Source organism: Aquarana catesbeiana, linkage group LG01, assembly GCF_042186555.1.
Source record: "Aquarana catesbeiana isolate 2022-GZ linkage group LG01, ASM4218655v1, whole genome shotgun sequence".
Taxonomy (NCBI): Eukaryota; Metazoa; Chordata; class Amphibia; order Anura; family Ranidae; genus Aquarana; species Aquarana catesbeiana.
The window spans coordinates 319,552,181-319,565,598 of NC_133324.1; the positions used below are offsets into that span (position 1 = coordinate 319,552,181).

At 41.3% G+C, this 13,418-nt stretch overlaps 2 protein-coding genes across 2 annotated transcripts in view; one reads left to right on the forward strand and one right to left on the reverse strand.

The window, feature by feature from the left end:
* Positions 1-6,611, reverse strand: part of SDS (serine dehydratase) — a 38,492-nt gene extending 31,881 nt beyond the window's left edge. The window contains exon 1 of the mRNA XM_073630233.1: positions 6,240-6,611. Coding sequence (XP_073486334.1) covers positions 6,240-6,260 — 21 coding nt within the window. The 5' untranslated portion in view covers positions 6,261-6,611. The remainder of the gene's footprint in view (positions 1-6,239) is intronic.
* The window catches only part of LOC141144497 (serine dehydratase-like), a 139,459-nt gene that overhangs the window by 916 nt on the left and 125,125 nt on the right, over positions 1-13,418 (forward strand). The gene's annotated exons all lie outside the window — the stretch shown is intronic.

Below are 13,418 nucleotides of genomic sequence, written 5' to 3' on the forward strand. Positions count from 1 at the left end.
GTGGGTGGCCCTGTGGCTACCCTCCCGCTAGACTTCCTTTAATTGAAAAGTCAAAGGAGCTGGTTGGAAAATTGACAGCCAAACCATGGTTTCATCCAATCAGATGCCGGCAATATTGGAGTATTTTGGCAGCCGGCAGCGTCGACTATCAAGATACAATAACAGCAGTGGGAGATTTGTCCATCCATGCTGTATAGCATGGGTGGAGGAATCTGCTAGTAATCTGTGGTCATTGGGGGCATCCTCTATCCTTACAAATGGCTAAAAAGATCATTTATGTCAGTAGTTACTTATCTGAGAGGAAGAAGTAGCGCAACTAATTTACCCAAGCTTACACGTCACTGTAAAAAAATGTGTTAGATTCCTGTGCTTCCTAGATCTGTACATTTACTTGTACATGTATTATTGTTGAGGAACAATGGCTGTGCACCCCTCATTTACATATTATTGGTCAAACACCTCCCATCATTTCCATCCTAAAAGCTTTTCAGACATGTCCTTTTGTCATGCACGGCACAGGGAAAATGATATACAACTGCTTATACCCGTCATTGGTTTATTTGTATCATTCACTTTTCTCAGCACCATAGGGGATAACACTATATAAAACATTACGATTATTAACCACTTGCCGAACAGGCCATAGCCAAAAGATGGCTACAGCGCGGTCGGCTTATTCTAGGAGGGCGTCCATGGACGTCCTCCCAGAATGTTGCTCTTGCATGCCCCCTGGGGCGCGCTCCCGGAAGACCCGGCGCATCACGGTAAATGGCCACTGGTAGTGGCCGTTTACCATGTGATCGCTCCGTAAAATGATGGAGCGATCACTTGTAAACAAACCGGATCAAGTCATGACGCCGGTTCCTCCCTCCCCTCTCTGTACAGTGCGGGGGGGAGAGGGGGAGAGATAGTTTGCAGCAGCTCTGTGAGCTGGATCTGTAGTGCCCACAGCGCTGCTCAGTGCCAATACTGTACAATTATCTGCCAATAAAAAAAAAAAAAATTATATTATATCTCTAGCTCTCTCTCTGTTTCCAACACCGAATTTTCAGTCTTTTTTGATTTATAGTGCAAAAATTAAATAACCCAGTGGTGATTAAATACCACCAAAAGAAAGCTCTATTTGTATGAAAAAAAATAAAAGGACAAAAATGTCATAATTTCATGTAGGTACAGTGTTGCATGACTGAGTAATTGTCATTCAAAGTGTGAGAGCACCGAAAAGCTGAAAATTGGTCTGGTTAGGAAGGGGGGGGGGGGATTAAGTGCCCAGTAGTCAAGTGGTTAATGCAGTACACATTCAAATGTATAAAACGCACATACCCACCATTTTAACTAATTTCATATTCTTGGTTATTTCATTGGAAATCCCAGAGCTTAGGTTTACAGAAGCCTTGCTAACAGTAGCTGGTTTACTAGTTGAGCACAGCTTTTACACCTTCCTCAAACTCTCTTGCAAACTATACATTCCTTCAACTACATCTTTCCATTTGTTCCATGTTAATGACTGCACATTTGTCTATTCATTTATTCCCAAGGAATATGCTGGGGCAAAAAAAAAAAAAAACCCAAAAAAAACACACAAAACAAACACACAAATAATGGTAACTTTAGAACTATAGGCAAATTGTTTACATTTTTTTTTTTTGGATAGAGCATGGTAAGGTTATAACCCATTTTTTTCACCGACTGTGTCCCATTGCAGAGATTTCCCTTCACTTCCTGTCCCATAGCCAAACAGGAAGCGAGAGGAAATCCCGGCAAATTCAGGGAGTTCAATGGAAACCCCAGGTCCCCAGAACTAGTGTTCTCATTTGGAAGATTTCCCCTCCGTTTTTTCTGGAGACAACCCAAAATTTGGTATTTTCTTTTACTTTCGCATAATGGAAAGCAGGACAAATAGAGGGAAAGGAAGTGTTGGGGGGGGGGGTAACAAACGCTTTAAGAAGTAAACAGAGAAATCAGTAAAGTCCCATGCAGCTGGGCACCTAGGTATGCAAGATAGGGGTGTATTTTCCCACCCAGGAGCCACAGGTACTACATACAGCTGCCCATAGAAATCAAAAGCTGTATGTGGGCATTTGATGGCACCAGGGACAAAAATAACACAGAACTAACATATCTCTGAGTAGTAAAACTATAAGTGCATATGATAAACAGAAGATGGAGTAAATCTGCCTTTAGAAAAGATTGCAGTTTAAATGATCCCCTTAATGGATGTGATAAATGCTGCATACAATGTATGGTTTTGTACACACCTGTATTCTAGTCAATAAACCCACCCATACAGCTTCATATAGTAGCAGAAAACATTCTGCTTTGTAAAGAAGCACAAAATAAAAATTAGGTCTGGAGCTGTCTTTTTGCTAATGTCTAAACGTGGGCAGCTTACAGGGACCCCCATTGGCCGTTGCTCCTGGCAAATAATTTATTATTAACAATATGCAATTAGCAATGCCAGTGATTGGCCTTAATGAGTCATTGACCCACCAGCATATTATGCTGACATATTTACATTGGCTAACTTGGGATTAAAAGATGCTTTCAGGATGCCTTAAGCAGCGTACACAGTTTTTTTTCATTCAACCCAGCTGGGTTGAATGAAAACAACAAAACAAAACAGACAGCTCGGGTCCAAGCTGCTTCACTAACAATCCGATGTTAGTACAGCGATCAACCCTGCTGTGCTATTGTGTTCTGACAAGGGGGTGCCCCATCCCCCCTGCCAGAGCACTTCAAACAGCCAGTCCTTTTTTTTTTCCACCATTCATGAGCCTCTGACATAAGCTGGCCAAACACAAAGGCTGAATGTCAATCGGTTTCTATTAACGACTTCAGCCCCGGAAGAATTTATCCCCTTCCTGACCAGTGCGTTTTTGCGATTCGGCACTGCGTCACTTTAACTGACAATTGCGACGTGGCTCCCAAAACAAAATTGACGTCCTTTTTTCCCCACAAATAAAGCTTTCTTTTGGTGGTATTTGATCATCTCTGCGGTTTTTATTTTTTGTGCTATAAAAAAAAAAAAAAAAAAAGCTGCAATTTTGAAGAAAAAAACAAAAAAAAATCGTAATAAGCGTTTATTGATTGGTTTGCGCGAAAGTTATAGCGTTTACAAAATAGGGGATAGTTTTATGGCATTTTTATTATTAAATTTGTTTTTTTACTAGTAATGGCGGCGATCAGCGATTTTTATCATGACTGCAACATTATGGCGGACACATCGGACATTTGACACATTTTTGGGACCATTGTCATTGATACAGCAATCAGTGCTATACAAATGCACTGATTCCTGTGTAAATGACACTGGCAGTGAAGGGGTTAACCACTAGGGGGCTAGGGAGGGGTTAAGTATGTCCTAGGGACGTGTTACTAACTATGGGGGGGCGTGGCTACATGTGACACATCACTGATCTCTGCTCCCAACCGCGGAGATTGAGTCCGCAGGATCCGCGACCTGACTCGCAATCCCACATTTTTTTTTTTTTTGTGACGTTTGAGGGGGGGTTTGGAGCATTTTCACTCACACACAGGGCAGCCCATCCACCTGAATGCTGAGTGTAAGGCAGGGCTAGGGTTTCCACATCATCCCTTTAATCCAGGACACATATGAATTACACAGATTCTAAGGCTGATTTAATGCAGATAAGGCACCAATTGAGTTTAATTACAACCTTAATCAGCCACAGAACCTGTGTAATTAATGTGTCCTGGATTAAAGGGATGATGTGGCAACCCTAAGGACAGCCCAATCACCCCAAAGAAGCTTCAGAACTTTTTTTAGCGCGGAGCTTGGTGCGTTTTTTACTGCAGCACATTTCTGAAATGCAAGGAAACGCACAGATGTGAATGGAGCCTCATTGTTCGAGTTACCGCACCAATTTCACTTTCACGCCCCATTCACATCTAGCGTAGCGGGAGTGAACATTGTGCCTCATTTTTCCTGTGACACGCATAGGGCAGCCTGCTGATTTAAATGGGCTGTGCTATACGTGGCTTATGGTACATGTTGGCGTTTAGTGGGTTGCCCATTTTTTACTGTGCGTTTTGCAGCATTTGCCACTCGTTTTTTTTTCACATGGCAAAATGTGTGTTTGCTTCTGTGTTTGGCGCGCCGTTACCAATTAATGGCACTGAAAGCACAACTAATAATTTTAGGTGTATAAAAAGGTGGCCATACACCTTTTTACGGTCCCCTTTAGATTTACCAAATTTATATAATAGGAGGAAACCCCTATCTAGCCAATCACTCTATATCCAATCAGGCAGGCCCTTGCACTACATAATTGATGGCAGATCTAAAGGAGATTGTATAGTGTATGCCCACCTTTATACACCTAAAAATTACTAGTGTGTGTTGATCAGTGCATAAACATTGAGAAATCAATGTATTTCAGTAGGAACAGTTCACAGCAATGCATTGCGCTGATGTACACTGCCCTGAAAAAAATAGAACCTACACTACTTTTTTGTGCAACCTGATGTAATATATGTAAATGCATGTAAGTGCAACGTACATAAAAAAAAAAAAAAAAAAAAAAAAACCACACACACGAGTCAAAGCAGTCAGTTTAAGTTTTCTTTACAAATAAAGCTTAATGGGGGGGAAAAAAAAAAAAAAAGCAATGCACTGTGGTGTTGAATGGACCCTTAAACTCACTATTCACATTACAATCAACCTTACGATAGCTATACATGCTTTGATATTATCAGATCATGTGTCTTTTGATCAAAACAATCGAATGGAAAGAGCTGAAAATGATCGATTGTTTTGCATTGATCAGCAGCACTAAGATATTTTGTTCATGAACATGGTTGCATTTGGAGTGATCAGATTATATGGTGAAAACAAAGATGCGATAAGTTATATTTTGTATCGTAACTATTGATTGAAATCCAATATAGATTGTTTTTTTTCAATCTCTTGCAATAGGAATAGACAATCAATTTAATTTTCCGAACAAAGTGTGTATGGCCACCAACTATGCAATATGAGGATAAACATGAGGATCAACCTCAACTATCCATACAATTTGTATTAAATCAAGCAGACTTTGCACTACACAGGTCGGTATATCTAAAAGGAGATTGTAATGTGTATGGTGAGCTTCAGATCCCTTCTTTGGGCTCTAGTAGTTTTCTAAAAATGGTTCTGATATTAAAAGATTTTTTTCCCCCTTTTTTATAATATTATTGGTAAGGAAAAAAAAAAAAAAAAGGGCAAAAATAAAAAATACATTTAATACATTTATAGCAGGGGTCTCCAAACTTTTCAAAGGGCCAGTCTATTGTCCTTGAGACATTAGGAGGGCCAGATTGTGGCCAGCAGGGGAAAATGTCTCGGGCCCAGCACCAGTGAGAATACGGCCTCAAAGCTGGTGGTCAGTAGGAGAAGGAGTAGTGCCCCTATTAGTAGGTAGAATTGTATCCCATCATTGGTATTAGTGGAAGAAATAGTACCCCCTTGTTGGTGTCAGTGGCAAGAATAGAGCCTCAAATTGGTGGAAGGAATAGTGTCCCAAGGGCCAGATAAAGGCTAGCAAAGGGCTACAGTTTGGAGACCCCTAATTTATAGGAATGTCCTGTACATGGTGATCTGATGTGAGAAAAAAAAAAAAAAAAAAAAAGTATAGATGTATGATGTGAAAAAAAAGTAATAAATAAAAGTCCTGTACAAAGAACTGATGTTAAAAAAAAAAAAAAAAAAAAAAAGGTGAAAACAAAAGCTACGTTCATAGAAAGGTCCTGTACAAAGAACTCTGATGTGAGGAAAAAATTAATTTATTTTTTTTCTTCACATCAGAGTTCTTTGTACAGGACATTCCTATGAATGTATATTTCCACTTTATTTAGAACATTTTTCACATCAGATCTTTCTACATTGCTATGTATGTATCTTTATTTTCAATAAAATATAATTTTTTTTTTCCCTTAAAAAGAAAATAGAAAAAAAATAAAATTATATTATCTCATCGCAATGTCCTGTACAAAGATCTGATGTGAAAAAGGTTATAAATAAGGTGGAAATTAAAGATACATTCATAGGAATGTGCTGTACAAAGATCTGATGTGAAAAAAAAAAAAAAGTGTATAAATAAGGTGGAAATAAAAGATACAACCATAGTAATGTTCTGTATAAAGAGATCTGATGTTAAAAAAAGAATACTACAAAAAGATGAATAAAAGATACATTACTAAGACTGACGTCATTGTGAAAGTTGCTCTCATTCCCTTACCTGCTCTCCTGCCAGTGACATGAGCTGCTGAGGACGATTTGATTTTAAAGCCGCTCACATGGGAGCAAACTTATAGGTCCGCGAGTAATTCCGGTGGCCAATCAGAGGCCAGCTACGCACACACCCCCAGCACTCACCCTCTGTGCGGCAACAGCTGTGGGACCATCCAGCTACAGGAGATCTCAGACAATACCAAAAGGGATGAGCGGGGGGAGGTCACTAGCAGCTAAAGGAAATGCTGGTTATTTTTAGAGGTTACTTTACCAAAAGGAGGACAAATACCCCCCACCCCCGGTGTGTGATGATTCTGAAGGTTCCTGCTGAATCAGGTCAGGTTGGTTAAAGGGCTGTGAGTCAGAGTGTGTGAAAGGTCCTCAGTGTGAAAACAAGCAGCTATGTTCTGTGAGGATAAACAGGCAGGAATGTGCTGCCCCCAAGACACATTCACATATATGCTGAAAACACATTCCATGTACATGGCCATGTGCAGTGCATGCTTGGAGGAGGACATCCTATGTATACTGTCCTCTTCATGATATAGAATGTAGCATTGCTTTCAGGGTCCGTTCACACCAGGTATGGTGGGACTACATTGGGCGGCTATTCCAGTAGAGTCCTACCAAAGGACCAGGAAATATGCCTTGTATCCGGTTCACATATTTGCAGGCGGTGTGCTAAAAAAATAAATAAAAAAACACTACAGCAGGCCTCGCAGTGGCCAGTTGTCACTGTGTAACATTTCAATAAAGTTCATAAAAAAAAATAAATAAAAATTAAAAAAAAAAAAAAAAAAAAAAAAAAGGAAAAAGAAGATTGGCACTATGTATGAATTAGCCCTTCAAGCAAAATCAAAACAGGTTATTGTATTATTTTAGATTGTAAGCTCTAATGAGCAGGGCCCTGCGATTCCCCTTGTATAGAATTGCATTGTAACTGTACTGTCTGCCCCCATGTTGTAAAGCACTACGCAAACTGTTGGTGCTATATAATAAAAGTTACAGTAACACATGATAGTAAATACCCCCCAGCTTCTGCAATAATAAAGAGGGACAACTTTAGCTCACAGTATGTAGGCAAAGGACACAGCCCCGCCATGGGCCAAAAAGACCTAATATGAAGAAAATGATTGGCCAAGGGCTCATGCACACGGGGAGCAGACATGCATCTCCCATGCAGAGCCATCTTTTACTGGTATGGGATGCGCAGCTGTTGTGTGCGTCCTATTCATTTCTATTGGGGCATGCAGCTGCATGGGCACAACCATTGTGTCCTAATATTACATGCGGGTGGGTGTGGGTACCTGAATGCATACAGGGTGCATTTGGGGACCTGTACCCAACCGCATGCTATATTAGCACACAGAGGCTGTGCCTGCACAGTCGCCTGCCCCAGTAGAAATGAATGGGATGCCAACATGGGGATGCACACATCAGCTGCGTATCCCCATACACAGTAGTGTTGGCAACTCTGCACACGCTCAGTTTTCAGTGAGTTTTTATACTGAGCATTTCCTCCCTATCACATCTGAGCAGCCCATGTTACTATAGAGTCACACATGTGGGTGTATACACAGTAAAAGATTACAGGCCACAAATTAGCATACTGTACATGGTTCTGTATGCCAATTTAAAACAGTTTATTGATTTTATTTTTACACTGTATACTAAAGGCTTTTTTTTTTGAACATGCGTCCCTCACAGGACTAGAAGTTCCTCCTGCTTAGGTTTCCCTACGGACAAGCTGGGAAAGATCTGGGTCATGTGACAGCTGTATATTGAATAGGAAAAGAGTTAAACACTGCCTTAACTCTTGGACATGGAGTTCACCAGAGCTTCACAGGTTACCACTGGAGTCCTCTTCCACTCCTCCATAAAGGACATCACAGAGCTGGTGGATGTTAGAGACCTTGCGCGCCTCCACCTTCTGTTTGAGGATGCCCCACAGATGCTCAGTAGGGTTTAGGTCTGGAGACATGCTTGGCCAGTCCATCACCTTTACCCTCAGCTTCTTTAGCAAGGCAGTGATCATCTTGGAGGTGTTTTTGGCAGCACTCATATGTCTATTTCCCAAAGACAACCTCTGGATATGACGCTGAGCATGTGCACTCAACTTCTTTGGCGAGGCCTATTCTGAGTGGAACGTGTCCTGTTAAACCGCTGTATGGTCTTGGCCACTGTGCTACAGCTCAGTTTCAGGTTCTTGGCAATCTGCCTATAGCCTAGGCCATCTTAATGTAGAGCAACAATTCTTTTTTTCAGATCCTCAGAGAGTTCTTTGCCATGAGGTGCCATGTTGAACTTCCAGTGACCAGAACGAGAGAGTGAGAGCGATAACACCAAATTGAACACACCTGCTCCCCATTCACACCTGAGACCTTGTAACACTAACGAGTCACATGCCACCGGGGAGGGAAAATGGCTACTTGGGCCCAATTTGGACATTTTCACTTAGGGGTGTACTCACTTTGTTGCCAGTTGTTTACACATTAATGGCTGTGTTGAGTTATTTTGAGGGGACAGAAAATTTACACCGTTATACAAGCTGTACACTCACTACTTTACATTGTAGCAAACTGTAATTTCTTCAGTGTTGTCATATGAAAAGATATAAAAAAAAAAAAAAAAAAAAAAAATTTACAAAAATGTGGAGGGGTGTACTCACCTTTGTGAGATATATATTATAAGAGGCTTCACTGGCAGCTTCTCATGGAGCTGCGATAAAGCTGGCCATACATTAATCTTTTTTTCAACCAGCAGGCTGAATGAAGAAAAAAAAAAAAAAAAAAAAGACTGGATAGACCACCTGGGATTTCCCTGTAGTCAGTCTGCTATGTTTTATGCTATGCTTCTAGCACATGGAACAAGCCCCTCTCCTGGCAACTAGCCCAAATAGTAACTAGATCAAATTGCCTTTTTTTCCCCCCATTGAGCCTCTTAGTCATCTAAGATAATTGTGCATACAATATACTTGCAATGTAAGATGCTTAACCTCTTGCTGCCAGCTGTACACATACCTCGACGGGTGGGCTTTAGCGCAGAGAGGCCGCATATACAGTCGTGACGGAAAGTATTCAGACCCCTTAAATTTTTCACTCTTCGTTATATTGCAGCCATTTGCTAAAATCATTTAAGTTTGTTTTTTTTTCCCTCATGTACACACAGCACCCCATATTGGCAGAAACACAGACTGACATTTTTGCAGATTTATTAAAAAAGAAAAAACTGAAATATCACATGGTCCTAAGTATTCAGACCATTTGCTCAGTATATAGTAGAAGCACCCTTTTGATCTAATATAGCCATGAGTCTTTTTGGGAAAGATGCAACAAATTTTTCACACCTGGATTTGGGGATCCTCTACCATTCCTCCTTGTAGATCCTCTCCAGTTCTGTCAGGTTGGATGGTAAACATTGGTGGACAGCCATTTTTAGGTCTCTGTAGAGATGCTCATTGGGGTTTAAGTCAGGACTCTGGCTGGACCATCCAAGAACAGTCACGGAGTTGTTGTGAAGCCACTCCTTCGTTATTTTAGCTGTGTGCTTACGGTCATTGTCTTGTTGGAAGGTAAACCTTCGGCCCAGTCTGAGGTCCTGAGCCCTCTGGAGAAGGTTTTCGTCCAGGATATCCCTGTACTTGCCGCATTCATCTTTCCCTCGATTGCAACCAGTTGTCCTGTCCCTGCAGCTGAAAAACACCCCCACAGCATGATGCTGCCACCACCATGCTTCACTGTTGGGACTGTATTGGACAGGTGATGAGCAGTGCCTGGTTTTCTCCACACATACCGCTTAGAATTAAGGCCAAAAAGTTCTCTCTTGGTGTCATCAGACCAGAGAATCTTATTTCTCACCATCTTGGAGTCCTTCAGGTGTTTTTTTAGCAAACTCCATGCGGGTTTCGTGTGTCTTGCACTGAGGAGAGGCTTCCATCGGGCCACTCTGCCATAAAGCCCCGACTGGTGGAGAGCTGCAGTGATGGTTGACCTTCTACAACTTTCTCCCATCTCCCGACTGCAGCAGAATTTTTTTTGTAACCTTGGCCAGATCTGTGCCTTGCCACAATTCTGTCTCTTCAGGCAGTTCCTTTGACCTCATAATTCTCATTTGCTCTGACATGCACTGTGAGCTGTAAGGTCTTATATAGTCAGGTGTGTGGCTTTCCTAATCAAGTCCAATCAGTATAATCAAACACAGCTGGACTCAAATGAAGGTGTAGAACCATCTCAAGGATGATCAGAAGAAATGGACAGCACCTGAGTTAAATATATGAGTGTCACAGCAAAGGTTCTGAATACTTAGGACCATGTGATATTTCAGTTTTTTTTTTTTTTTAAATCTGCAAAAATGTCAACAATTCTGTGTTTTTCTGTCAATATGGGGTGCTATGTGTACATGAGGAAAAAAAAAAAAAAAAAAAAATTTAACAACCACTTCATCCCCGGAAGGATTTACCTCCTTCCTGACCAGAGCACTTTTTACAATTTGGCACTGCGTCGCTTTAACTGCTAATTGCGCGGTTATGCAATGCTGTACCTAAACAAAATTTGCGTCCTTTTCTTCCCACAAATAGAGCTTTCTTTTGATGGTATTTGATCATGACTGCCTATGTCATTTCTTGAGGTGCTAAAATGGCAGGGCAGTACAAACCCCCCCAAATAACCCCATTTTGGAAAGTAGACACCCCAAGGAAATTTCTGAGAGGCATGTTGAGCCCACTGAATATTCATTTTTTTGTCCCAAGTGATTGAATAATGACAAAAAAAAAAAAAAAAAAAAATTATATACAAAAAGTTGTCACTAAATGATATATTGCTCACACAGGCCATGGGCCTATGTGGAATTGCACCCCAAAATACATTCTGCTGCTTCTCTTGAGTACGGGGATACCACATGTGTGGGACATTTTGGGAGCCCAGCCGCGTACGGGGCCCCTGAAAACCAATCACCGCCTTCAGGATTTCTAAGGGCATTAATTTTTGATTTCACTCCTCACTACCTATCACAGTTTTGAAGGCCATAAAATGCCCAGATGGCACAATTCCCCCCCCCCCCCCCCCCGCAAATGACCCCATTTTGGAAACCCACTCTTCTAAGACAAAGCCCTTTCTGACGCTATTTGTTTACATGAACAAAATATTTTTTTTTTTTTTTTTGCAAGAAAATTACTTTGAACCCCCAAACATTATATTTTTTTTAAAGCAAAGGCCCTACAGATTAAAATGGTGGGTGTTTCATTTTTTTTTTTTTCACACAGTATTTGCACAGCGATTTTTCAAACGCATTTTTTTGGGAAAAAGAAACACTTTTTTTAATTTTAATGCATTAAAACACACTATATTGCCCAAATGTTTGATGAAATAAAAAAAAGATGATCTTAGGCCGAGTACATGGATACCAAACATGACCTGCTTTAAAATTGCGCACAAACGTGCAGTGGCGACAAACTACATACATTTTTAAAAGCCTTTACAGGTTACCACTTTAGATTTACAGAGGAGGTCCACTGCTAAAATTACTGCCCTCGATCTGACCTTCGCGGTGATACCTCACATGCATGGTGCAATTGCTGTTTACATTTGACGCCAGACCAACGCTTGCGTTCGCTTTTGCGCAGGAGCGGGGGGGGGGGCAGGGGTGCTTTTTTTCTTTATTATTTTTTTTTTGCTTTTTTAACTTATTTTTAAACTGTTCCTTTCATTTTTTTAAAATAATTTTTATTGTTATGCCAGGGAATGTAAATATCCCCTATGATAGCAATAGGTAGTGACAGGTACTCTTTTTTAAAAAATGGGGTCTATTAGACCCTAGATCTCTCCTCTGCCCTCAAAGCATCTGACCACACCAAGATCTGTGTGATAAAATGCTTTCCCAATGGCGCTGTTTACATCCAGCAAAATCTAAGTCATGAAATGCTCTTAGCTTCCGGTTTCTTAGGCCTTAGAGATGATTGGAGCCATTCTGGTCTCTGATCAGCTCTATGGTCAGCTGGCCGAATCACCGGCTGCATTCTCAGGTTCCCTGTTGGGACAGGAGAGCCAGAGAAAAACATGGAAGACGGTGGGGGGGGGGGGGGACATTCCCTCCCACTGCTTGTAAAAGCAGTCTAGAGGCTAATTAGCCGCTAGGATTGCTTTTACATGAAAGCCGACCGCTGGCTGAAAAGAATGATACCTAAACCTGCAGGCATCATTCTGGTATAACCACTCAAAGTCGTGAATGGTGTACCTGAAAACAAAACAAAAAAATGGTTAACAATAAAACACAGTAAACAGTAAAGTATAAAAAATTACATACCTGAAAAGTAAACATGATAAAACATAACAATAAAACATTGCAGAATAGAATACAGTAAAAAAGAGGAGAGACACAGAGAGACACAGAGAGACACAGAGAGACACAGAGAGACACAGAGAGACACAGAGAGACACAGAGAGACACAGAGAGACACAGAGAGACACAGCTGCTGTCAAAGTCAGCTAGCCAATCAGGGGAGAGAGGGGGCAGGACCAGGACCGGGCTCCGTGTCTCAATGGACACAGGAAGCTGTGACTCAGCTCGGGTGCCCCCATAGCAAGCTGCGGGCGACCTGCAAGTCGTGTTGCCCCTATGTGAATGGGGTCTAAACATAGTTACCAGACACAATTTAAACATGAATAGACTGCAAAATAGAGAGAGAGTGCAGTGAGGTCACCAGGATGTATTTTTATTAGTTCCAACTAATGAGACTCACAGGAAAAAAAAAAAAAAAAAAAAAAAAACCTGTTAGCGTTCGTAGGCATCTGACTCTGCGAATGCTGCAAGTATGTGTTTTGTAAGTGACAGTGATCGATTGATACTGCACTTGGGTGGGCTGGGCTAAATGCAGGTGTTAGCAGGTATCTGGGCTGATCCCGTCAAAACTGCGTTTTCGGGAACCCTAAACTACTGCGGACGCTAGTATAGATCTGATCAGATATTGATCCATTCAGACACAATACCACTAAGGGAGGTGTATGCTGCGTGTGTGGGCGTTAGTGCTACTGGCCTGGGGTTACGCAGACCCTAACACCTAACTGATATCACCCGGCGGGTGATCAGGGGGTTAAACCTTTATTTAGGTAATATACGGTGGGTACCCCGACGCGGTAAAAAAAAAAAAAAAATAACCAACGTCATCCGTAGCACTAATACGGTGATCACT